This window comes from Gracilinanus agilis, chromosome 1 (assembly GCF_016433145.1).
Source record: "Gracilinanus agilis isolate LMUSP501 chromosome 1, AgileGrace, whole genome shotgun sequence".
In the NCBI taxonomy this organism is placed as follows: Eukaryota; Metazoa; Chordata; class Mammalia; order Didelphimorphia; family Didelphidae; genus Gracilinanus; species Gracilinanus agilis.
Window position 1 is genome coordinate 269,856,805 of NC_058130.1, and position 27,451 is coordinate 269,884,255.

The 27,451-nt window shown below is 36.3% G+C and overlaps 1 protein-coding gene across 1 annotated transcript in view; it reads right to left on the reverse strand.

Moving 5' to 3' along the window:
* COPS3 (COP9 signalosome subunit 3) overlaps window positions 1-26,483 on the reverse strand; it is a 46,057-nt gene extending 19,574 nt beyond the window's left edge. The window contains exons 1-5 of the mRNA XM_044679893.1: window positions 26,318-26,483; window positions 20,739-20,868; window positions 4,130-4,242; window positions 3,993-4,042; window positions 2,147-2,248 (exon numbers count right to left, since the gene is read on the reverse strand). Of these exons, the coding sequence (XP_044535828.1) occupies window positions 2,147-2,248; window positions 3,993-4,042; window positions 4,130-4,242; window positions 20,739-20,868; window positions 26,318-26,378 (456 nt within the window). The 5' untranslated portion in view covers window positions 26,379-26,483. The remainder of the gene's footprint in view (window positions 1-2,146; window positions 2,249-3,992; window positions 4,043-4,129; window positions 4,243-20,738; window positions 20,869-26,317) is intronic.
* Window positions 26,484-27,451: the final 968 nt, after the last annotated feature.

Here is a 27,451-nt window from a genome sequence, read left to right on the forward strand (position 1 = left end):
TTTAGGTATATACTGTTTATTATTTTTAGGAAAGGTCCTTCTATTCCTATGCTTTCTAGTGTTTTCAATAGAATGGGTGCTGTATTTTGTCAAAGGCTTTTTCAGCATCTATTGAGATAATCATGTGATTTTTGTTTGTTAGATTGTTGATATGGTCAATTATGTGGATGGTTTTCCTAATGTTGAACCATCCTTGCATTCCTGGTATAAATCCCACCTGATCGTGGTGAATGATCTTCTTAATTACTTGCTGGAGTCTCTTTGCTAGTATTCTATTTAAGATTTTTGCATCTATGTTCATTAGGGAGATTGGTCTGTAGTTTTCTTTCTCTGTTTTTGGTCTCCCTGGCTTTGGAATCAGTACCATATTTGTGTCATAAAAGGAATTTGGTAGGACTCCTTCTTTGCTTATTTTATCAAATAATTTGTATAGTATTGGGATTAGTTGCTCTTTGAATGTTTGATAGAATTCACTTGTGAATCCATCACGCCCTGGCAATTTTTTCTTAGGGAGTTCTTTGATGGCTCGTTCAATTTCTTTTTCTGATATGGGATTATTTAGGTATTCTATTTCTTCTACTGTTAATCTAGGCAATTTATAGTTTTGTAAATATTCATCCATATCACCTAGATTGCTATACTTATTGCCACATGATTGGGCAAAATAGTTTTTAATGATTGCCTTAATTTCCCCTTCATTAGAGGTGAGGTCTCCCTTTTCATCTTTGATACTGTCAATTTAGTTTTCTTCTTTCCTTTTTTTATTAGATTGACCAGTACTTTGTCTATTTTATCTATTTTTTTCAAAATACCAGCTTCTAGTCTTATTTATTAATTCAATAGTTCTTTTACTTTTGATTTTATTAATTTCTCCCTTGATTTTTAGTATTTCTAATTTAGTTTTCATCTGGGGAGTTTTAATTTGCTCGCTTTCTAGTTTTTAAAGTTGCATACCCAATTCATTAATTTCTGCCCTCCCTAATTTGTTAATATGTGCACTCAAGGATATAAATTTCCCCAAGTAGTGCCTTAGCTGCATCCCACAGAGTTTGGTAGGATGTCTCATCACTGTCATTCTCTTCAATGAAATGTCCAGTGAAAAGGAGAATTCTGGAGACTCTCCAGAAATCATGAGAAATTAGCAAGAGACCCAAGAATGGTTCAAAAAGAGATTTCAATGAAGTTATTAGGCTAAAAATGACAGTGAAAATTGGAGCTCTCAAAAGAGAATAACAAACAACCTGGCAGACAACTTAAGTTCATGACAAAGAATCACACCAAAGAGAGAATTTGAAAAGGAAAAATGCCAGTTTGGAACATGAATAAAACAATATGCTGAAGAAAATTTGAGAAAAGAGAAGCAAGATAGTAACTTTGTAAGATTATATGGGGGCAGCTGGGTAGCTCAGTGGATTGAAAGTCAGGCCTAGAGACAGGAGGTCCTAGGTTCAAACCCAGCCTCAGCCACTTCCCAGCAAGTGACCCTGGGCAAGTCACTTGACCCCCATTGCCCACCCTTACCAATCTTCCACCTATGAGACAATACACCGAAGTACAAGGGTTTAAAAAAAAAAAAAGATTATATGAATCTTACCTAAGTCAATATGAATGCCCTTGAAGACCACATTAGGGACAGTTACAGTGGATAGAGTCAGGCCAAGAGAGCAAAGTTTATTGTTCAAATCTTGTCTCATACACTTCCTTACCTTCCGTCTTGGAGTCAATACTGTGTATTGGCTCCAAGGCAGAAGAGTGGTAAGGGTAGGTAATGGGGGTCAAGTGACTTGCCCAGGGTCACACAGCTGGGAAGTGTCTGGCATTTAGTGTGCACTATATAAATGTTTATTCCCTCCCCCTTTATCCTTGTTGAAAACAAAAGCTAGCTTGAGAGGAATGCCTCAGACACCATCTGTGCCCCTAAGATCTCTTGCCCAGTATTTCATCATTCCTAGCAATATATTCTATTAGTATCATTTGTTTCTATGTGACTCCTTAAAAATGGATGGCTGTCAATTTTGACCAGTCATCAGAAGGCTATCATTCCCAGATTTATGTTTGTGAAAACAATACAATTTCCCTATTAACACTGAATATATAAAATATACAAATATAAAAACCATAAATCTTTAAATTTATTAATAATAATACTTCTTACCTGGCAGAGATCTGCATGTATTGAGGTCAGCTGGTTTGTATTCATCTGCATCTTGTCTATGGCTTGTCTGAGGATACCAATTCCTCGCAGGGGCTGTCAGAAATGACATCTCTTTCAGATAAGTTCTCATAGATGGCAGCACATTGGATCTTATGTTGTCACTTACAAATAAAAAAAATACTAATTGATAGGTTCCTTTAAACAACAATCTGAGGTTTCCATAGCCTTTCAGGAAACTGTTGCTTTTAGTAATAGGAAAAACTGGCTTTTGGTTTGAAAGAATTTCTTATGAGACAATGCAATTTCAGCATTGACCTGAAAATAAGAAGGCTATTTACTATGGAAGTCAATCTCTCAAAGCACTAAGACTTCTTGAATTTTTAAATAAAGAAAAATTTTAATTTTTAGTTCACTTTAAACAAACAAAATACAGCCTATATAAAGAAGTTCTGACATATCCACCACCTCTTATACTACAGGAAAATCATGAACTTTATCCATAATATATCTAACCAAAAAAAGTGAGCTGGTCATGTATCAAATACAAAATACAACATTAATATCTCCAAAATATTAAAGAAAAAGGAAAAGTCTTCCAGTGTGCTGAGTTGATCTTTGGCTGACTTATGGAATAAGAAACATATTTAGATAAGTAGGTGTGGAAAGGTGGGAGTATATTGATGAAATCACTGATAATGGTTGCAAAGTACCACTATTTTTGAGACATAAGCTAGATTAAGTAAATTGGGAATCTTTAAATTGTTAATAAAAGTGGGGAAACTAGGTAGTTCAGTGGACAGAAAGCGAGGTGTGGATAGGGAGGTTTTGGATTTCAAATCTGTCCTCAAACACTTCCTAGCTGTGCAATGCTGGGCAAGTCACTTAACCCTAATTGCCAAGCCCTTACTACACTTCTGCTTTGAAACTGATACATAGTAAAGGTTTAAAATTTTTTTGTTAATAAAACTGCAAGCATTTATTCTTTGGGAAATTAGAACAATGTAAACCCTCCTACCAAGAAAATTATCACACACTTGAATTTGGCACATAAACAAAATACCACCAAAAGTAGGACTTTATATTGTGAGGTATAATTAAAGGAAGGATGCTCAATGATTTTTCTGGGTTGCTTGTGGAATAGTCATTTTATAGTCACATTTTAAATATACTAAATAAACTCACATGCCAAGAGACTGGTTGGTTGCTATGAGTCTTTTTTTTTCAAACTACAGTATTCTTAATAAGAGTTAACCCAGAGGATAGCTGGGTGGCTCAGTGGATTGAGAGCCAGGCCTAAAGACGGGAGGTCCTAGGTTCAAATCTGTCCTCAGACATTTCCTAGGTGTGTGACCCTGGGCAAGTCACTTAACCCCTACTGCCTAGCACTTACTGCTCTTCTGCCTTAGAACCAATAGACAGTATTGATTCTAAGACAGAAGGTAGGGGCCTTTAAAAAACAAACAAACAAACAAATAAGAGGTAACCCACATTTTGACTTTTCTGTCTCTCTCAAACCAGACTATTTAAATCTATTTTAAATTCAAACAGAAAGAAAGGCAATATGCTATAATAAAATAAAAATTAGTTTGAGTTCTAAGACTAGTGCCTTACACTTCAGGCAACACTGACTAGTTTGGTCATCTAAGAAAAGTCAATCTCTTTGTGTCTATTTCTTCTACCCAAAATGGTGAAATTAAATAATATGGGGAAAATACTTTGAGTTGCTTGGGAAGAAATATGGACAAAGTATTAATATTATTAGCTTTACTCTGAACAAGTTAAGTTAGACACACAGTATTTTAGATTGAGCTTATGATTACTAAATAAAATTTCTTACCTGTTTTCTTTCCACGAGAGCATTTGTTAACTGGTGGCAAAGACCAGCAACTAGATAAAACAATAAAAAATAATTCAAGTAACTATAGTAAACACAAAACATATTCCACAGAAAAAATAAATTAACATATAGCTTACAAGTGTCTGTTGCGTATCTAATATGTTCCCCATTACAAGTGCTGATAAAAAGCTGAACCTGTGAGAATAATGTTTCGAAGTCAGGTACACTGGGCATAGAAAACTTCACAAACCTAAAATAAGGAGACAAAAATTCAATTATTGTTATTTTCTGGGTGAGGAAATAAGAAGATACCTAGGAAAATAATTTACAGATATTAATGCCAAAAGTATATAAATATTTACTCCTTCCTTGAAATGTATTTTTAAAACATCTTATTGACTTTTCTTTATCCCCATCATTTCTAAGAAATCCTCTCCTTCTCAACATCAAACTCTCCCTTATAACAAAAAAAAGACAATTAAGCAAAAGTATCAGAAACAGTGACAGAATACAATATTCTGCCCTATAAATCCCTTCCCTCTTTGCTGTGAGAAGAGAGGTATACTTCATTACCTGTTCCTCAATCAATGTTTTTTCACTGACTAAGAGTTTGGCTTCCATTAGGTAACCTTTCATTTATATTGCCATAGTTATTATGTATATTCATTTAGCTCTGTTTATTTTACTCTGCATCAGTTCACAAAAATCACCTCAAACTCTTTTGATTCCCCCCCCCCATCTCCATGTAGATTATGGTAGTTTTTCCTTAAAAAAAAAAAAAAAAAAAATGAAGCTGTGATCAAGATTTAATTGGTGCAGGAGACTAAGGTTTGGGCTGTTGACGTGGCTTCCTATTCACCTGAGTACAAAAACGAACAAGATACATGGGGCTAAAGCTCCTTGCTTGGGCTTCTAACCTAACACCTAGGACCCATACTGCCACAGGAATGCTGCACTCAGCTCAATCAAGATTACCTTCAATGAATATCCCTTCCCTGATCAGAATATTCTTCCTTGGAATGCTTCCCAACATACAAACACACACACACACACACACACACACACGCGCGCGCGCATGCGTGCGCCCCTCAACAAGCACACATGATCCCATTCCAACCTGTCTTCTCTAAAAGATAGCTCCCTTTGTCATCTCCCTCTCTAATTTTTACCTTCTGTCCATTGGCAGCTTCTTTGCTATCTACAAATATCTCATGTCTCACCTATCCTTAAAAATTCCTCAATTGAACCATCTATCCCTACCAGGTATCATCCTTTAAATTCCCTTTTAAAATCCTTGATAACCTGATACCTTCTTACTTTCCCATTCTTCTTATACCTTACTTTCCTCCTCAACCCCTCCCTCCACATATTCTATGATCTAGTCATACTGGCCTCCTTGCTGTTTCTTGCACAAGACACTATATCATCTTCTAATTCTAGGCATTTCCATTGTCTAATTCTCATGCCTAGAATTCTCTTTCTCTTCATTTGTACCTCCTGGATTCCTTCAAGTATCAATTAAAATCCTACCTTCTCTAAGAAGGCTTTCCTAGGGGGCAGCTGGGTAGCTCAGTGGAGTGAGAGTCAGGCCTAGAGACAGGAGGTCCTAGGTTCAAACCCGGCCTCAGCCACTTCCCAGCTGTGTGACCCTGGGCAAGTCACTTGACCCCCATTGCCCACCCTTACCAATCTTCCACCTATGAGACAATACACTGAAGTACAAGGGTTTAAAAAAACAAACCAAAAAAAAAAAAAAGAAGGCTTTCCTAAACCCTCCTAATGTTAGAGCTTTCCCTCCAAGATTTATCTCCAGTGTACTCTAAAAGTATGTTTGTATGTTGCCTCTCCTACCGGACTATGTACTCCTTGAGTGCTGACTGTACTCCCAGCATTTAGCCCAGGGCCTGGTACACAGTGGGCACTTGACTTGTTCATTTGAATTGACTTCTTCAGCTATCACTAAACTGTTAAAGTTTATATGCTAATCTTGAACCTAAAAGTAGCAGCCCAAGCCTGAGCCAGGTCTGACCTATTATAATGTTTATATAAGATGGAATTTCCCCAGCCATTCATCAAAGGCATGATGATCTTTTACCACAAAGAGAGCTGTTATAAATATCTAGATTGACATATTGACCCTTGAAAGGCAGAAAGGCGAAATGAATAAAGCACTAGCCTCAAATCTGGAAGACTTGGGTTCAAGTTCTGCTTTTCAAACATACTGACTAGACAAGTCACTACCTCATGGTACTCAAGAAACTAAGACTTTAAGCTTCAGAGAAGGTACTGATCTGGGGGTTCTGCATACCAAATGAAATCCCTCTCACTACATTAGGTCTTAAACTATAACTTCCTTGGGAGTTAGGGTTATTTCATTCTTTGTATTTGTAACTATAGTGCTTAAAAATGCAATGCCTAGCACAAGAGGATTGGGGTAAGCACTTGATAGGCACAAAAATGTTTTTTGATTGACTGCTTCTGTCTCTAATTTTAGAATGGTATTGTTGGTTCAAGGATATGAACAGTTCACTATTCTTTTATAATTCCAAAATTGTATTTGGAACATTTGGACCAATTCTGAGTACTAGTGTTCTAATTAGTCTTCTCTTAGTTTCTCTAATACTAACAGTTCCCATCTTTCAAACTTTTCCGGTTTGCAAACCCAGTAGTTTTTATTTTGTTGGTGAATTGAAGATGCAAATTTTTCTCTACTTGAGTTTCTTTTTTTCTTCAATTATTTTTTTACAGCAGAAACTTAACTTTTATGTGATCAAAACTATTTTTCTTGTTTAAGATTTTCCCCATAGCTGTCGTAAAAGGTATTTCTTTTACTCTCTTCTAATTTTTTTATGATGTGCCTTAATTTGCAGATTATATATCCATTTTTAGATGATATATTGTCTAAATTGAATTTCTACAAAAATATTTTCAAAATTTTCCAGTGTTTCTTGTCAAAAAGGGAGATTCCCCACCCCAAGAAATTTATATACTTAGGTTTATCAAACACTAGGCTACTGTTTTCAGCTACTTCCATTTCTTGCTTATCCAATCTATTCTACTGATCCACTTTTTCTGTTTTGAACTAGTACCAAATAGTTTGGATGACTACTGTTTATAATATAATTCAAAGTCAGGAAAAGTTTTATGTGCCCCTTTCATTTGTACTTTTCTTTATTTTCTATTTGTCATTATTTCTTTTGAGATTCTACACTTATTATTCTTCCAAATGAATTGTTGTTTTATCCTATTCTATAAAGTATCTCCCCTCTCCCCCTTTGTAACCTGACTGGAATAGTATGAAATCCACAAAATAATTTTGATAGCATTTTAAAATTATATTGGAATTACTCAGTTATAAGCATGGAATAGCTATCCATTTATGTCTTCCCTTATTTTTGTCAAAGAGTGTTTTGTACTTGCATTCCTATTATTTTGTGTTTTGGTAAGTGAACTTACAATATTTTATGTACTTTAGCAGAGATTTTGAGGGAAATTTCTCATATTATAGTTTCTTCTGTATCCACAAACCTCAGTGAAGCTATTAATCATTTTGACTATTTTCTTCATTAATCCTCCAGTTTTATATTAAACTATCAAGTCATCTACAAATAAAGATATTTGTATTTCCTCTTTACTAATGTTTATAGTACTAATTTTGTTCTTATAACTATAGATAGCATTTCTAGATCTAAAACAAGTAATATCAGGGAGAGGAAATAACCTTGTTTTACCCTAGTAAAGAGATAGTAAGAAAACTAAGTGTTTAATATCTCATCATTGTAAAGAATGTTAGTACTTGAGATATGTTTTTGAGCATATTAAAGAAAGATCTTTCAATGCCATTTTTAGTTTAAAAAAAAACTTTTTCTGCATCTACTAAAAGCAGCATGTGGATTTTACTGTTTTTGTTTATGTGTGTGTAAGTATACATATATGTACATATATATGATCATGTGAGACAGTATGGTGTAATGGATATAGCTGGCCTTATAGAAATATTGGAGTACAAGTCCTGTTACAGACACTGAGAAAGCAAATTCAGGCAATGGCTCAGTGCCCTAGGCAATTTAAGTTGCATAAATAGAGGAAGTTCATAACTGGTAGTTACCAAATGTTGTCCCTATGATTAATTGTGTTGTTTCCTACAGTTGAACCATCATGAATCCCTAATGAATACAAATTGAGCATAATAAATTATTTTTGGGGTCTATCTATTGCTGTACTCTCTTTGAAAGGGTTTTATTTAAAATTTGTTGTGTCAATTTAATTATTGACATTGGTCTTTATCTGCTTTGTTTCTATGATTTAAGTACAGGGACTATAATTTTCTCAAAAAAGAATTTTAGTAAAGTGCCTTCTGTCTCCATATTTAAGAAAAAGATTTTATAACACAGCTTTTAATTTTTTTAAAACATTTGATAAAATTCACATGTAAATAAGTTCAATTGGCTCAGTATTTTTTCTCCTTCTGGTCACTCATTTATTTATGGCTTGCAGGGTTGTTTTTCTGGGAATGAGCTGTTTTAAGATTTCTTTCTCGTTTAGACAGTCTGCATGTTTGTAGATATTCACCTGCTTCCTTTGAATTCTGAGTTTTGGAGGCATATAATAAAAAATGGTGTTTTGTTGTAGTTGTTTGACTAGACAGGTGATTTCTTTGGTACAGAGAACTTATTTTACCAATGCAAAGAGGCATCTGCTCTGCCAGTCTGAGAAGGGACTTGAACTCAGATATTTCTGACTCCAAGGCCAGCTTCTATCTACTATTCTATACTGCCTAACTCCTGGATATATTAGTTGGGTACAGAAATTTCTGATACTTCTCCTTATTTGCTTTTTGTTGGACCTGATTTTTACCTGGTCTGCCCATTTTTCTTTGATTTTCCTTTGTGTTTTTCTTGGTCAGTTTAGCAAAAGGCTTACCAAAAAAAGGACAGCTCTTTTATTTATTAGTTCTATAGTCTTTTTTATTTTCAAATTTCTCTATTTTTCCTCTAACTTTCAAGATTTCTTCTTTTGTATTTATTTTAGGATCATAAATTGAAAGCTGGAAGGGACCTTAGAAGCCATTTAGTTAAAACCCCTCAGTTTTACAGATGAGGAAATTGAAGCCCTGAGAAGAAAAATGAGAATATGAAAGGTAGTATTCACACAGTTCTTTAAGGTTTGCAAAGTACTTTTGCATATTTTATCTCATTTGGTTTTCAAAACAACCTTGTGAGGTATATATTAATATCATCACCCTAACTTTATAGATGAGGAAACAGGCTGAGAATCCTGCCTTTCATACTTACTATCTGCCTTACATACTTACTTATACTTATCCACTATTCCATCTAACTTCCCTGTGTCAATGAAATCTCAGTTCCACAAAGGCAGGATTCCTTTCTAGGCTTTTAAATTGCTCATTCAATTCACTGATCTTCCTTTTTTTATCTTGTTCACCTAAGTTTTCAGAGAAACATTCATCTCAGTGCTTCTTTTTCATCCTATATCCCAAAAGTTTGGTATGTGCAAAATTAATATTAATTTGTACCCCTTTTTGGCCCTCAAAACAAACTTTTTGATTTTATAGCTATTTGATCTTAGGGCTGAAGCTCATACTATATCTCCCTGAAGTCCCGTATAGAGTCCTCCCTCTTTTTCACTACACCTTTTGTCTTTGGTAAGGAATAGCAGAGTGGAGACAAGTTCTTTGTTTTATATGTAAACAAGGATTCTCTTAGTTGATGAAGTTAGTTAGCTAGTCACCACAGCTAGGAAACACCAAACCAAATGGGGAAAAGTGTGCATGTGCTGTGTAGCCATTCTAAACACTATATGGTTACTCCTAGCATGGAAGACCCGTCTCTTGCCCTGACTGAGGTCTAAATCCTCTAATCAGAAAGCACTCAGTCTGGCTCTAAGCTAGTAATGCCTTCTTGCAGAAGAGGAGGCTGAAAAGGCTAGCCAGCCATACATGGCTAGTGCTTCTCTCTTTCTCTAGCCAGCTTTCTGCTATTTAATAAATAATAATTATAAATTAAGATATGGTCTCCAGAGAATTTTAATCATAACAGGTACTGTTAATACTTGATACAATTATTTGTTCATATGACTTTTTATTTGATCTCATTATTCAGGATGTCACAACATAGCCTTTCCATTTAAAGCTATACTTTTTATTTATATTTCCTTTACTAATTACTAGTTTATTATATTATGATCTGTAAAAGTTGAATTTGCTATTTCTGCCTTTTTATGATTCTTTTTTATTAGCTTTGGAAGGCTAAGAAATGTATATTCGTCAATATTCTCATCAAGCAAACAGTATGGGCCAATCAAATCTAATGTTTCTAACATTTTGGCTATTCTCCATCTCATTTATATTTGTCCAACCCCAAAAATATCAGGGTTTCTGCCCATTGTTGTGTTATTTTACAATATTATTTTGCAATTCCAAATAAAAAAAAAACCAGACTCTATTGCCACTATGTATATGTGTGTGTGTGTGTGTGTGTGTGTATGTGTGTGTGTGTGTGTGTGTGTGTGTGTGTGTGTGTGTGTGTGTATTCATTTTGTATGGTGTCTTTAAGCCTCTCAACATCAACTGTCTTATCTGAATCCTGGTAGAAGCTCTTGTTTTTTTAGTTACTTGATAAATGGCTGATTTTGTTCCATTGCTTCACTTTACTCTGTATGAATCTACTTTTCTTTATTGTGGCAAAGTGAATAAAGAGTTGGATTCAGAGACAGGTGTTATCCTGGTTCCAAGTCCTATCTCTGAACAGACAGCCTATGTTAGTAGACAAGTCTTATCTTTTAAATTCTCTAGGCCAAGGATCAGCAAACTACTGCCAGCCTGGCTCTCACTGCCAGCTTTTTGTACTCTGGAGCTAATATTTTTTTTTAACATTTTAAAAAACAACAAAACTTTAAAAGTGCTACACCTGGAATAAGGAAGGCTGAATTAAAATCTGACTTCAGACATTTGCTAGCTTTGTGATGCTGGGCAATTCATTTAACATCTACCCACTTCAGTTTCCTCACATATAAAATAGAAATGACAATAATAGCTTCTACCTTGGACAACTGGATGGCACAATGGATAGAGAACTAGAACTGGAATTGAAGGGCCTAGGTTAAAATCTGGACATAAATACTTACTAGCTATGTGACCCTAGGCAAGTCATTTAATCCAGTTTTCCTAGCCCTTAATCTACAGTCTTAAAGAGTTGTTACTTGGACAAAATGCATGGGTTTAAAAAAAAATAAGCACCTACAATGATTGCTGTGACCATAAAATATGTTATTTGTAAAGTGCTTTGCAAAACCTAAAATGCTAGTTTTTATTAAAAACCTGAATGATCTCTGTCTTGGGCCATTTTTTAAGTTTAAATTGCAGAGAAAAATCTGTATTGGTAGTTTCCAATATCAATGAAATCACAGGTTCAGGACCCAGGCCTAGAGCTTATATGCTCAGACTGCGAGGGTTGTTAAATCCATTTTTCCTCTCTCTTTTTATTAGGGAACTTATTAACCCTTTCACATTTCAGGTTACAACTGTTATGGTTGGCTTTTCCCCCACTGAATATTTTTATATATTCTTTTCTCTCACTGTAGTCAAGTACTTAGTTTCTATTTACTTTGCTTAGAGTAATGTGGTTCTGATGTCCTTTCCTCAAATTATTTTTTCTCAGATTCCAACATTTTAATGTATTAATTTCATTATTCTCTTAAATGCTACAGAATACTTGTATTTTGTTCTAAATTCCTATCACTAGACTTGCTGATTTGTTTCCTTCAAAGATCTACTTTCTTTCCTTATTCATTGATACTTTCATTTTCTTCATCAATTATTCTCCAGAACTATTCAATTCTATTCCAGAATATCTTGGTGTTATTGAAAAGCGACTGCTGAATTTGTTCTAATATCTTCATCTTCCTCAGTGGATTTAGATCTAATCTCATTAGTCACAAAATGAATGTTCACTGAGATGGCACTTTAAATTGAATGGTTTATTTCTCCCCCTCTCTAAATTTTTATCTGTCTTTGTCATCCTGTTGATTCTTCTATGGTTTCCTTGTTATAAACATACTTCTTTCCACCACTCTTTTTCCTTCTGTAGTGGCAGTGTGAAGGACGTAAAGATTGAAGGAATCTGATCAGCTTTAGTGATCTGTAATTGAAACAGTCTGTTCTTACTCCTCTGTTCTTCCTCTCCTCACTAATTCTAGAATGTAATCTCTGGTTCTTTTATTTTCTTTCTGTCTCTCTTTCTTTCTCTTTCCCCTTAAGATTCATCATACTTCAGGGGGCCGCTAGGTGGCACAGGGGTTTGAGAAGAAGGTCAGAGACAGGGGAGGTCCTGGTTTCAAATCTAATGAGACATTTCCTAGCTGTTTGATCCTGGGCAAGCCACTTAACCTCCACTGCCTAATCCAGTGATGGTGAACCTTTTAGAGACCAGGTGCTGTGCCCTGCCCCCCAGAGACTAAGCTGTACTCCCATTCTCCTCCTTCCCCATCTTGCCCCAGACAGGGTAGGGAGAAAAAGAAGGGAGTGGCCTGAGAGAGTAAGCACAGAGAGGTGGGGAGGCATGATGGAGAGGGGGAAGGGAGCAGCTCTACCAGAGTCCTTCTGCCTTTCTAGTAACTAACTCTGCCAGGGATGACACAAGTGCCCACAGAGAGGTCTCTGTGTGCCATCTTTGGTATGCTTGCCATAAGTTCACCATCATGGGCCTAATCTATACTGCTCTTCTATTTTGGAATCAAAACAGAGTATTAGTTCTAAGGTGGAAGGTAAGGGTTTAAAAAAAAAGGCTCATACTTTTGAGCTGCCTTTGGCTGTGATTATTTACTCCTCAAATCTCCTCTCCTTATATATATTTTCCTCCATCTCTTAGTCTATTTCCTATTTCCTTGCTGAATTTCTTTTTTACACAAATTTCTTATTGGCCTTTTGTTTGAACATAACCTACATATCTCCTACTGTAGCCCTAACCTACACCCTCCCAGACAGAGCTGCTGGCTCTTATAATAAAAAATTAAAAAAGGAAGAAAAACAAATTCCAAACTAACACATATGTATTTTAAAACGTGATGTCATATGCAGTATTTCATACTCATGGACCCCAGTTTCTGCAAAAGAATAGAAGAAGGATACTTATATAACATGGATGTTTGGTCATTTTAGTTTTATAATATTCAGATTATATTACTTTTAATTTAAAGTTTTTCCTGTTGAAATTATTTTCAATAGTATTTGCATTTTCCTTTTCTTTCTGAGAACTAAGAAGGTACCGTTTTCTTTTTTCTAGTATAATTTAGGGTTATGCTAACAAGGACACATTCTTTTCTTTGTAACAATTTAAGCATTCTCTTTTGTTATAAGTACCTTTTTGTGTAGTAACAGCTCTAAGCAAAATTGCTTGGAAAGAAGCATATTCTTATTTTTTTTTTAAACTCTTAACTTCTGTGTATTGGCTTCTTGGTGGAAGAGTGGTAAGGGTGGGCAATGGGGGGGTCAAGTGACTTGCCCAGGGTCACACGGCTGGGAAGTGTCTGAGGCCGGATTTGAACTTAGGACCTCCCATCTCTAGGCCTGATTCTCAATCCACTGAGCTACCCAGCTGCCCCAAGTATATTCTTTTGTTACTCTTAGGTCAAGTAGCTCAGGAGAAAAATCCATTATATGATTTCCATACATACATGTATGTACATCATTATATTAAAATAATGTTATCTGAACTGTCAATACATGTCCACCACCTACTGATGGTCTGTGTCACACTCTTATTATGTGAATAAGCTGCAATTTACCTATCTCTCTTTATCTTGTGCTGCCTTATTTGAACAATAGCTATTAAGGACCCTGACAATTCTCATAATACTTAAGTGTTAAATTTAATGGTTTAGCTAAATATATGAAAATTCTAAATCTTTTATTTATAAAAGAGGTAGAAAGAGTGAAAAGTACAAAAGGGTAGAAAAGACATTAGCCTATCTAACTAAATATTGTTCCAGTGCTTGGCTCAGCCAGGACTTGATAACCTTCAATCAGAATTAAACTATCTTCAGAAGACAGGAAGGGAAACCAGCTATCCACTCACCCAAGACAATAACTGGAGCTGAAGGTGACTCTGAGGCCTACTTTCTTCTTTGAGCCGACCTTCTTGAAGCCGACTTTCTTCTTGGAGTGAGCCTCTTCTTGGAGTTCACTGTCTCCTTCTTGAAGTAACTCTCTTCTTGGAGTTCACGCTCTACTAGCCTCCTTCACCAGATTCCTTCAATAGCCTGCCTTCATGGCTTTTATGGTGGTTTCCTGTCCCTGCCCCTTTTCACAAGGGCCAATCACAGTTTCCAAATTGTCTGAGTTCTCACCTTTGGAATCACACCTTTCTGAGTGTGTGAACTCTCAGCTAGAAGTTTCTAGCTTATTTTCACCTAGCATCAAGTAAGGTATGAACTTACTAAGTGGCTTTCAAGCTTCTCCCACCTAGTTCAAGCTTGTGTTGATTCAGTTATTGCCAACAAAAGTGTTAACTAAGCAGAGAGAACAAAGGATTCCCTTTTACAATACCATATTATGTATATGTGTATTCAACCCTTCTTCTGGCTCTGAAACTCAGTTAAGGGTGAGGTGAATGGGATGCTCAATCCCTCAGCAATTTCTTCCTTATTTGTATAATCTTCTCACCTACCTCATTTGTGTGAAATAGTAAACTCTCCTCTTTCTTTCCTGTTTCTGTCCTAGAGTACTGTACATACTCCTTTCCCCCCTTTCTAAAACCTAACAAAACAGGACAGAATTATACTTAAAGCTGGTATTTTTACTTAACTCTCTTAGAGATTCTACAAGGAACAAAGTTTCTTCTTACCCTATTTGAATGTAAATACTTCATCAGCATTTAGACCCTCCTAATGAAATAAATGCATGTATCTTTCTAGGTTTCTCTTCATTCCAGGGTTAGAACTTCAGAGTTTCTATTCAGTTCTTTCAACAGGAATACTTGCAAGTCCTCTATTCTATTAAAAACCTATTTTCCATAATGAATGCTAGAGGGGATGTGGAAAGATTGGGGACTCTAATGCTTGATGTTGTAGTGAATTAGTCCAACCATTCTGGAAAACAATTTGGAAATAAGCCCAAAGTGCTTTAAAATCGCTTACACCCTTTGATACACTAGATCTCTATGCCAAAGAGAACTAGGAAAAGTAAAAAGGATCTATCTGTCAAAAATATTTATAGAAGCTCTGTTGGTGGAGGCAAAGAATTAGGAATTAAGGGGATGGCTGAGAAATTTGCTAAACAAGTTGTGATAAATGATTATCATGGAATACTGTTCTGTATAAGAAATAATGAGCAAGATGGTTTAGAAAAACCCGGGAAGATTTATATGAGACTTATGCAAAGTAGGGAGAGAAGTATTGGAATATTGTATACAGTAACAGCAATATCATAAGGATGACCAACTGTGAAAGACTTAATTAATGACTGATCAAGACAATGTTCCCAGACAATTCCCAAGGACCCATGACGAAAAATGTTATCCACCTCCAGAAAAAGAATTGATGAGTCTGAATGCAGATTGAAACATTTTTCCAAATGCTATTTTCTTATTTTTGGCAGTGTTTTCTTTTGCAATGTGGCTAATACAGAAATGTTTTGCATTTCACACAACAAATTGCTAGACTTCTGAAAGAAAGGGAAGGGCCCATGCAAAAGGGAAAGAGAGAATTTGTAACTCAAATTTTTAAAAAATGATTGGTAAAAAAATGTTTTACATGTGATTGGGATGACACATGTAAAACCCAGTGGAATTGCTCATTGGTTATGGGAGGGGGATGGTAGGAGGGGAAGAAAAGAACATGAATCACGTAACTATGGAAAAATACTCTAAATTAATTAAATAAAAATTTTCTAGTAAAAAAACAAACAAACCACCAAATAAATAAATAAATAAGTGCGATTGGGAAATATTTAATGAAATAATAATTGTAAAAAACATTCTCCCTCCTATAGGATTATATTCAGTTTTTCAAGCTAAGTTATTCTTGGCTTTTCTTTTCTCTTTTGGAATGTCACACTGCAAGATTTTCTCCTTTAAGGTAGTTGCTGCCCATTACCCTCAGCTATCAACATCTTTTGCCTGCTGGTCTGGAGATGATCTTAAGGTCATAAACTATTATCAACTCTTCATTTTCCACCTACCTGAATTTCTTTGACTTCTCCACCAAATCCTTAGGAACACCATTAGGAACTTCATTATGCTACAAGAACAATTTTGGTACTCAAACTTTTCAATATCTTCTGCCCCAAAGAAGAAGGGTACCCAGGCTAGCCATCTCTTATTTCTCACTATGCTCTTTAGGATTTCTCCATCATAACCCTGGTGCTTTTCCTCCTCCATCCTCCAGCTTTCTTTTGTGTGTTGTCCTCTCCCGTTAGATTGAAAGCTCCTGGAGGATAAGAACTTTCATTTTCTTGCTTGTATCCCAGTATTTTAGCACAGTACCTGGTATATAATAGATACTTAATAAATGTTTATGACTGACTGACTGGAAAGGCAACTTGGCACCTGGTCCTGGAGGTGCTATTCCCACATTTATTTAAAGACTCAGAAAAGAAAGTTCTTGTCTCTAAAGTATTTGTCAAATGGTTCAACATAAGAAACTGATATAATTTTATTGGTGTAAATGGCAAAGAAGAGGAGCATCACCATTCCTATATCCTAAGGACCACAGGACTTTTTCATCAGGCTTGCAGCAGAAAAACTTCTATTTGTATAGTCATCTCTATTTAGAATATGAACTCTTTGAGAGCAAGGACTATTGTACTTTTCTATTTGTAGTCCTAGTGCTTAATATATAGTATGCACTTAACAAATACTTCATTCATTCATTCTTATATCACCTTGATTGTGTTTCTAGGTATATGAACCTCTTTTTGGCAGTTTATAATATTCTTTTTCTGAACTGGAAACTAGATTTTGGATACAAGATTCCATGGTCAGTGGATTCCATTCTGACTTTGCCAATCTGGTTCTTATAGCTCTGGAGAGTTCTATTTATTTAGTTTTGTTTTAAATTGTTTTTTTAATTCTTTGTTACAAGGAAAGGCTCACTGGATTTTGGAAGGGGATGGATATATTTCCTTTAGTACTTGCTCTCTTCTATGATCTTAGGCAAAAAAATAATTACCTTTTCTGGCTTTAATTTTCTCATCTATAAATTTAAGGACTTGAACCAGATCAGTTCTCTCTTCTTATAAATGTAAATAACTTTAAAAATATTTTATTTTTCCCAATTACATGAAAATTTTTTATTGTATTTTGTTTTTTCCAATTATATGTAATTATTTTAAACACCTGTTTTCTAATCTTTTAAGTTTTAAATTCTCTCCCTCTTCTTCCCTCTCTACCTTGCTTAGATGGTAAGCAATTTGATCTAGGTTATGCATAAGCAATCATGCAAAACATTTTCTATGTTGGTCATGTTGTAGAAGGCTCATGACAAAAAACCATGAAGAAAATAAAAGTGAAAAATTGTATGCTTTGAACTGCACTGTATTGCTGAGAATAGCTAAGTCACTCATAGTTGATCATTATATAATATTGTTGTTACTGTACTGTAATATTCTCCTGTAATACTATAATATTCTCCTGACTGTTCACTTCTCTTTACCATGGGTTCATGTAAGTCTTTCCAGGTTTTTCTAAAACCATCCTGCTCATCATTTCCTATAAAACCAAAGTATTCCATCACAATCAGATCCCACAACTTGTTTAGCCATTCCCCAATTGTTAGACAGCCCCTTAATTTCCTCTTTGTTTCCAATTCTTTGCTACCACAGAGCTGCTATAAATATTTTTGTATATATAGGTAGTCCTCCCTTCCACCCATTTAAACATTTCTTTGGGATGCTCTGGATAATTTTTAAAAATTATTTTTAAACTACAATATCCAAGTTTTTTGTTTTTGTACATGCTCATGATTTTCAGAGAATCCAATGATTCTTACATTGTCTGTTCAAATTCCAAAGTCAGTTATTTTTCATAAGACAGAAATGGAGCAAGAGTTAGGCAATTGTGGTTCAGTGACTCACCTAGGGTCACACAACTAGAAAGTGTCAGAGGCCAGATTTGAACACAAGTCCTCCTGACTCCAGGCCTGGTGCTCTATACACTGTACTACATAGCCACTCCAAGTCATTGAGTTCTAATTGCTCCATGTGACTTTTCAGGGAGTCTACTATTTTGAGTAAGGTTTTCCACTATCTATTAGAAGCCATTTATTCTATTCCCCTTTAAATTCTCCCTCCCTTCAAGGGTTCCAATTTAAATTCTAATTTCACTTTTTTCCTTCTTCATTTTCCTTGTAGCCATGTCATTTTTTCCCCTCTGACTTGTGAGATTATTCTGACTCTGTACTTGTGAAATTATTCACTTCTTTTAAATTTGCTTCTTGGGTTTCTCTTAACCAATAGAATTTACTCAATGTTTATTGTTTTCTTATGTTAACTCATATCACTCCAGGCTCAATTCTTGGTTTGGGACTTTGTGTCAAGGCCAGACTCCTCTTCCCCTTTTGGAGAGATTGGAATGGACCCACTTGGTCCTGTCCTCTCTGTATTCTAGAGGTCAATCATTTTCTGGAGAAGGAAGCTGGTCCTAGGTTCCGCCTTCTTACCTTAATCCCTGGCTTCTGATTAAAGTCTCCTACTGATTCATTTATGGGTATTAATCTCAGACCACCTCTGTCTCAGGCTCCCTGTATAATTACCATTTAAAAATTGGTTCTATCCTCTACTGCCTTTTATAAAACAAACATTAGAGATTTTGCTGGTCTCAGGCCTTCTACAAGACAAGTATCTAAGTGTTGAATTGGCCATGTGTCCTGCTGTGGCTCTGAGGAACATATAATTGGATTCTCTTGCCTTATGAAGTTCTCTAGACTGGGCACTAGCCCTGCTTCTATTCTGATAAGTCAGGGCCAACACTTAGCTTTGGGCCCTGATTATTGGAGCTTTTCTTGGCTCCCCAGTTCCCAACCCCACCACTGCCTTCTGATTCCAGGTTCATTTACTCAAGATCTTGAACTGGCTTCATTTTAAACTCTTTCCAATCTTCCATAGGCTTAAGGATTAGGCTTCTGATGGCTTCCCTGCTGTGATATCTTCTCCCCTACTGCCTCCACTAGTTTCTGGCCACCTTTAGTATGGAACCAGACAAGATGGAGGAGCTAACTTCTATGTCCAAAATCCTTTCTATCTGAGACCTTTTTTCATATAATTTCCAAGTTGTATACAGAAAAAGCTGGGCTAATTACCATTTATGCTATCACCCCAAACGGTAGGTCAGTGATCCCATGATCTTATACAATAATACTTAATATGCTACATTTACTCATGCCTTTATTTTGCCTCTTTTACAACTGTGTCCTTTTCCAAATCATTGAATATAAAATACTGCTTAATGTATTTAGTATTTTATGTATGCTAGAGAAGAAAGTCACAGCATAAATTGTCTTTCTGAGGTTTGGTTCTCTAATGTTTATTTCCAACAACTTTATGCTAGAATACCAAAAAATGGAAAAGGAAGATCCTCCTATTTTGTGTCGATCAATATTTTTCCACTTACTTATATAACGAGTTATTTCAAATTTCATTAGTAGCTATAAGGATCTATTACATAATTCTAAAATATACCCCATTGTCCAGGCCAAATCACATCAACTATTATTGGGAATCCTATCTAAATAATGAATTAAATAAATAAAAATTAAACGATTAGGTCTAAAACAAAGTTTATTATAATTAAGGGAGCCTAAAACTGAAAAGGAATTAAAAACAATTTTGCTTAAGATCAAGAATAATTTTATTAATATTCTCCATCTCAAAAAATCAGCAGCAAGAGTTAGAAAGAATATTCTCCATCTCAGCCACATACAACTTCATCACTCTGAATTTGTATTTCCCCAGTTAGAAATCTTCAAATAAAAATACTAAAAAATAATGTCTAAAGTACTCAGGTTTTCTGAGATCAGAGATGCTAGTAACTGAATTTGCCAGAGGTAGCTGGTGGCACAAAAGATAGAGTGCTGAGACTAGAGGTAAGAAGGCCTGAGTTCAAATTCAGGTTGGGATACTTACTAGCTATGTAATCCTGGGCAAGTCACTTAACTTTTGGATGTTTCAGTTTTCTCAAATGTAAAGTGGAGAAAATAACAGCATTTACCTTGCAAGGTTATTGTTTAAAAAAAAAAAAAAAAAAGGCACAATGCCTAGCACGGAGTAGGAACTATATTCCCTTCCCTTCACACCAGTTACATTGATCTTCCATTTTCAAAAAGAAAGGAGTTTAATACTAAAAAAAACCCACTTTACCGGTCCAAAGGAAAGGTTTTAAAATCTGATAAAACCAAATAAACCAATAAGAACAATTAGTAGAACTAGGTGCCAAAAGACCAGAAGTTCAAGTACTTGTAGAATCTTGAGGAAATCATTAACCTCCCACTGGCTCAGTTTCTTCCTTTGAAAAATTACAAAATTTAACTAAATTATCTTGAAGGTCCTATCCAGCACCAGAATCCTGTAGTTTTGATCAATTCTAAAATTACTATGTTGCTATAATGACAGTACTATGGCAGCTTCAGTTTTGCAGAAAAACTAATTTTCCTTAATTTGCTTCCTTTCTCATATAAAAGATAGTCCACAAAACTGGTTCATAAGAATTTCAAGTTATTAAATAAAACAACACTTACAGAACTGCAAGGACCCCCAAGGAATGCTCTTGTACATCCAAAGCACCAAGCACTGTATCAAGATGAGATAAATTTTTTGCTAGCAGTTCGCCACTTTTGTTTATCAATTCACAAAGTTGAGTCATTTGCCCTAGAAAACATCAAATAATGGCATTATTCACTCATGGCACAACAAACTGACACAAAAGGGTAAAGACAACACTGTAAAAATATGAGAAAATAAAGAATAAACTGTAAGTGTATATAAATACTAAGTTGTAAAAATTAAGGCTAATACCAAAAATAAATATCTTTCATTCTCAAACATTTCAGGAAATCATTAAATATCACAATTTTTCCTTTAATTCTGTCAACTTTCACCATGATCATGGCTTAAGCTATATACCACTCCCTCAAACACTATCAGCTATCTTATAAAGTACATGTCCATGGTCATAAAAGAATGTTAATGTATTCATGCAAATTTATTACCACTGGGGAAAAAAACAACTTAAAGAATATGTTCTGCTACTGATAGGTTAGTATCAATACTTTTACAGATGAAGGTCAGCACATGTTCAGTTATCATAAACTGAGTTTGTGCAGTACATACTTCAAAACAGATAAAGAAGCAGTCATACTGGAATTAATCTTGGAATCTTCTAATGTTTTCTTTCTAGATATGCTGATTTAAATTTCAGAACATCAACAAAAAATTATTTTTATTTCATAGCTCATTTGTTTATTTATTATTTAGTTGATATTTTCTTTATTAAAGTGATAGGTGAGCCACATGATGATTTAAATGGAAATGAAAACAAATGTAAGATTTTATTAGGAAAACATTTAAAAATAACATCACTGCTACTCAAAAAAAAAAGATTCTAGCTACATTATAGCTCTAATTCACTTTTCAGGTAGTCATAATATAGGATATAATGGTGTTTGATCAATTTTTAAATTGATCATTTAAAAGAAATAAAGAAAATGCGCCAAATGATTCAACCAAAAAAATATTCCCTGTATTTATCAAAGCTCTTATGAATAGGAGTCAACTAGATCAGTGATTCCCAAACTTTTTTGGCCTACTGCCCCCTTTCCAGAAAAAATATTATTTAGCCCCCTGGAAACTAAAGTTTTTTCAAATTTAATAGCAATTAATAGGAAAGATAAACACACCAGTGGCCATCACCTGGATTGCTGCAGCACCCACCAGGGGGCGGTAGTAGCCACCTTGGGAATCCCTGAACTAGATCATTTCCTCTAGTTTAATACCTTCACATGTTTTCCCCCACCCCATACTTTCCTTTTAGGTAAAAAAATGTTTCAAACCAATAAGTACCAGAGAACAACTAAACAGGAAAATGATGTTTAGGAACAATTAGCTCTTTGTCACTTAGACAGCCAAAGCAGGACTACAGTAAATCCAATATACTCTATAACTGGTGACTAAGAATCAATAGATACTGGACTGGGAAGAAAAATTAATTCTGAAAATACATCCATTGGTTAAAGTATCAATAGAATAACTAAATAACTAAACAAATGAGGCTGATATACTATGCTTCTTCACATATGCTATTTCTCTATCAGAAATCTTGGCATTTGGGGGGCAGCTGGGTAGCTCAGTGGATTGAGAGTCAGGCCTAGAGATGGGAGGTCCTAGGTTCAAATCCGGCCTCAGACACTTCCCAGCTGTGTGACCCTGGGCAAGTCACTTGGCCCCCATTGCCTACCCTTACCACTCTTTTGCCTAGGAGCCAATACACAGAAGTTAAGGGTTTAAAAAAAGAAAAGAAAAGAAAAGAAATCTTGGCATTTGGGAGGTTAGGAGAAATAGTAACATTTAAGTATTTTTTTTTAAACCCTTGTACTTCAGTGTATTGTCTCATAGGTGGAAGATTGGTAAGGGTGGGCAATGGGGGTCAAGTGACCTGCCCAGGGTCACACAGCTGGGAAGTGGCTGAGGCCGGGTTTGAACCTAGGACCTCCCGTCTCTAGGCCTGACTCTCACTCCACTGAGCTACCCAGCTGCCCCCCATTTAAGTATTTTAAGGTAAACTAGTTACTGATGATCAAATAAAGATATAAAATATGATAACTAAGATATAAAATATAAAACTGATTAAATCAAGATAAGTAAAATTTTGCTTTTCTACTTTTTATCATAATATTATGACTAGCAACAATAATCAAATGTCAAGGTACAGAACTGAGAAGAAATACAGACTCTAATACATTAAGGAAATTTACCTTAACACTACCCCTCTTCAATACTGCAGATAAAGATTTACAGAAAGGAATAGAGTAGCAATGCATTCTATAGCAGTAGAAAAAAATGGAAAGCTTAAGAGTTATGGAAGTAAACAAAACATGGGATCTCATCAAGGATGTTTCTCTCCCTTGGGAAAAGTCCTTATTCAAGAAATGATGCCATATAGCATCAGTTAATAGAGGATGATAACTAACCAATTAAAAAACAATAAAAGCTCCCATGAGCCAGGCGCTGTGGCAGGCCTTGGGGATACATAAAAGACAGAAACAATTTCTATTTTCAAGGAAGCAGGAAGACAAAAAAAAAAAAAAAAAAAAAAAAAAAGAACACATGTGTGTGTTGTTATTAGTTTAGTTATTTCAGACCTGCCTAACTATTCATGACCCCATTTGGGGTTTTCTTGGCAAAGATTCTGGAGAGGTTTGCCATTTCCTTCTCTAGCTCATTTTACAGATGAGGAAACTGGCAAATAGTTAAGTGACTTGCCCAACGTCACAAAGCTAGGAAATATCTATCTACTATCTACTGAGTCACCTAGCTGCCTCATATACATGTACAATAATACACAAATCTTAGTAACAATCAAGTGTGACCATCACTATTTATTTTGGAATGAACTGCTACTTACTACTTTGAATAAGTCAATTAACCTCTCTAAGCCTCAATTTATTCATCTGCAAAATGAAGGTTGGAAAAGATGATAAATATGATCCTTTCATGATGATTCAAATCCTTTGACCTTATGAAGTACAGATAAATTAAGCTATTTGCCCAACATTAGAGCCATATATGCAGCTGAACTGACGTAACAATTTATTTTTATGTGCAGTTTCACAATTATAAAGCACCAACTTTCATTATCTCAATTGACTCTCTAAGCAATGCTATAAGTTGGTAACTGCAATTATTATTCTTTCCGTTTTACATTTGAAAAAAACTGAGGTTCGGAGAGATGAAAAAATTTGCCCAAGTCTATTTAGGTAAGAAATAGAGTAAAAAGAACTTAAATTTAAGTCTCCTGATTCCAAGTCTAGTGTTCCTTCTATTGAATCATGACCCCTTTACCCTTACTACCCTACTCTGTCCTGAATGCCTTACCTAGGATATAGAATTAAGTGAAGATATATAAAAGAAGAGGCACAAATTGCCTCACAGATTTACAATCTTAATGCTAGAAGAGACTTTGAAGTATGTGGTCTAATTCCTATGCAAACTATGGATCTAATTTATAGTATCTCTGTTATGTAGTCATTTCCAGTGATAGGACAATCACTGTACTCAAAAACATTGAATCTAGATTTGGGGCAGTTCTAATTAACAGGAAGTTAATCTTTATATTTCAATGAAAATATGGCTCCCTGTGTCTTCTGCCCAGGGGTATTCATTCTACCCTTTGAACCAAACTGAAAAAGGCTAATCCTTCTTCCACATGGTAACTCTTTACTACCTCAAAGAAGCTGCCACATCTCCCTAAATCTTCTCTTTTTTTGCCTAAGTATCATTATTCTTAAAATTAATCCTCTTATAAGTCCCCTCACCTTATTAATCACCCTCTTCCAGTCACGTTGTAGTTTGTAAATATGTGTTCTAAATTAAGGCAAGTGGAGTTTAGCATAATAATGTTATGATGGGACTATATTATGTCCTGCACCATGAACAGTATGCTCCTGTTAGTGATGCCTAAGATCACATCAGCTTTTTCTAATACTGAGCTAGAGTTCATTAAAAGCCCTAGATCTTCAAATTGCTTTCTCATTCTGTACTTGTTCAGATGATTTTTTTGAACCCAGGTGCAAGTTTCTGCATTTATTCCTATACTATTTCATCCTATTCACTTCAGCCACTAACCTCAGCTGTCAAAATCTTTTTTGTTTCCACTTCTGTCATCCCATATATTAGATATTATAAACAAATTTGATCTAAGTTATTTTAACCAAGTAACCAACTAGAAAGCTGAATAGAATCGGGCCAAAAGCAGAACTACAGGATATGTGACCTCTCTCCAATATGTTAATCAACACTCATGGCCCATTTAAAATGTTCTACGTTTAGTTCACCTAATCCATAAGGATATTGTGAGAAACACAGTCAGATTATTTCTTTGCTCTATTAGTCTAAACTGTGTTAAGAGGAAATGAGATTAGTCCAGTATAACTAGTTCTTAAAAATAGCTCTCCCTTAGCTCTGCAAGGTTGCAAAGCACTTTACACACAGCTCATTTAAGCCTCACAAGCAACTTTTTAGGAACTAAATAGGTACTATTATCAGTATTTTAAGGATGAAAAAATTATGGGTCTGAGAGATTAAGCAACTCGATCAAAGTCACAAAGTTTTAAAATGTCTGAATGAGGATTTGAACTCAGGCCTTTCTGATTCCAAACCCAGTACTTTAACCAAACTACATCTTTTTTTTTTTGAACAATTGGCTCTTAATGATCACCTCTTCTCTAAGTGTTGTGTTTTTTTTTTTTTTTATGAGGCCTCTCTTTAATAATTCTGTGCTAGAATTACACCTGGAATTCTCTTCATTCCACTCTTAAAAACTGAACTGCATGAGGAAGGACTTCCCAAATCTACTGGCTTTCTGGGGTGGGGGGCGGGGGGGACCAAAGCACACAGTTTTAGATTCTGAAAAGGGGACATAAGGCAGAAACTAGAAGACAGAGAAGCCGTTGGTGCACATGTCCTTTAGCTGTCGAAGGGAAAGGCAGAAAGTCCAGGAGTGGCCAAGAAAAGAGGAGCCCATAATTCAAACTATATGGTGAGCCTCCTTCCCCAAGAAGCTCCCAAAGGGGCAGCGGATAAGACTGACAGGCGTTCGGCCAATCATGAAAAGGGAAGGGGGTCCCTCCTCGCCAATCGCAGTGCAGGATGAAGCGATGGCGGAAGTCACCGCCCAGCAAACTGTCAAGCAAAGCGACTCTCTCCGAGAGGGACCCGGCCTGGTGGCCAAGAGGGGATGGGATCTAGATTCGGGAACGAAAGAAGGAGCAGAAGATCGTTCTCGCCTCTCCTCCTTCCCCCACAAACGGCTAGTGGAGGCGGAGCTGGGGGGCGGAAAGGGGGAGGGGAAGCTCTCTAGGGCAGACGAGCCTCCGGAGCCACCAGCTGGGCCCCCGTTGGAGGGGGAGGCACCGCTGCAGCTTGGCGCGGGAGCCTGGCGGGAGGTGGGAGTATGGGCCTAGGAGAATGAATGAGGCCGGAACGAGACGGCGACCTCCCCCACCCAGAGACCCCCTGCCTGCTGAGGAGCCTAAGCTACGGCCCAGGTGAAGGAATGTGGGCCGGACCGGGCCGGGCTGGGCCCGGCGGCCTGGAGACTGACCTTGAGCGGAGAGCTGCCGGACGCTGTTCACGAACTGCTCCAGGGCAGACGCCATGTTCATCCCGGGGAGGAAGGGAACGGGGGATAGGGGGACAGGGCAGAGGGAGGCCCAGACGGCAGCAGCTCCTCAGGCGGGAAAAGGTTGGAGCTCTGTGGACTTGCAGCGATTGACCAAGGTGGGGGGGCCGCAGGAACTCCCGCCTGCCGTCACTTCCGCCGAGACAGGTACCGCGAGATTACAACCGCGCGGAGACCGGTTACTGCTGCCATAGAAACTGTTGTCTACCATCTCAGGAACCGGATGGTTGCTCTTTGGTCTGAGGAAGAGGAGTTTGGGAAATTTTTAAATCCGGGTCCCTGTCCTAGCATTGTCAAAACATCCTCTTAGATGTAGAGCTAGAGATGTAGAAAGGGTCCTTGGACGTTGGACCATCTATTCCGACCTCCACCCCTCTCTTGATTTCACATAAAGGGAAACAGGAAACAGGTACAGAGTCACGAAAATAGAACTCAGGTGCTGTTCTCTTCCCGAAGCCAAGTTGTCATTATGTGTATCACTCTGAATTATTTTGCTGATATGGAAACGGCCTATTCAAGATTGAGAACCTTGGGAATTTTTTTAAAAATACTTTATTTTATCCCTGTTAGGCATCTGGGTAGCAAAGAGCGCTGGGCCTGGAGTCAAGAAGCCCAAGTTCAAATTGGACCTCACACATTTCCTTAACTGTTCAATCATGGACAAGGCATTTATCCACTCAAAGCCTCAGTTTTCTCATCTGTTAAAAAGGGATAATAATAGCCCTTACTTCCGTGGCTGTTGTGAAGACTGAGTGAGAGATTTGTAAGGCAGTTGGCAAAACTTTATAAAAGTTATTATTACTATTATTATTCTTCAGAACGCCACCAAATTCCCAGTTACCCAGGTTCAAAACCCGGATGTCATCTTTGCCTTTTCACTCTCATTTCATATATTTATATCTTATTGCCAAGTCTTTTCAATTCTAGATAACCTTTTGGAACAGGAATGATGATGGCACCTACCTCTCAGGGTTGTTGTGAGGATCCAATAAAACAATTCTAAAATGTTTAGCACAGTGCCTGGCACACAGTAAGCACTGTATAAAATTTATCATA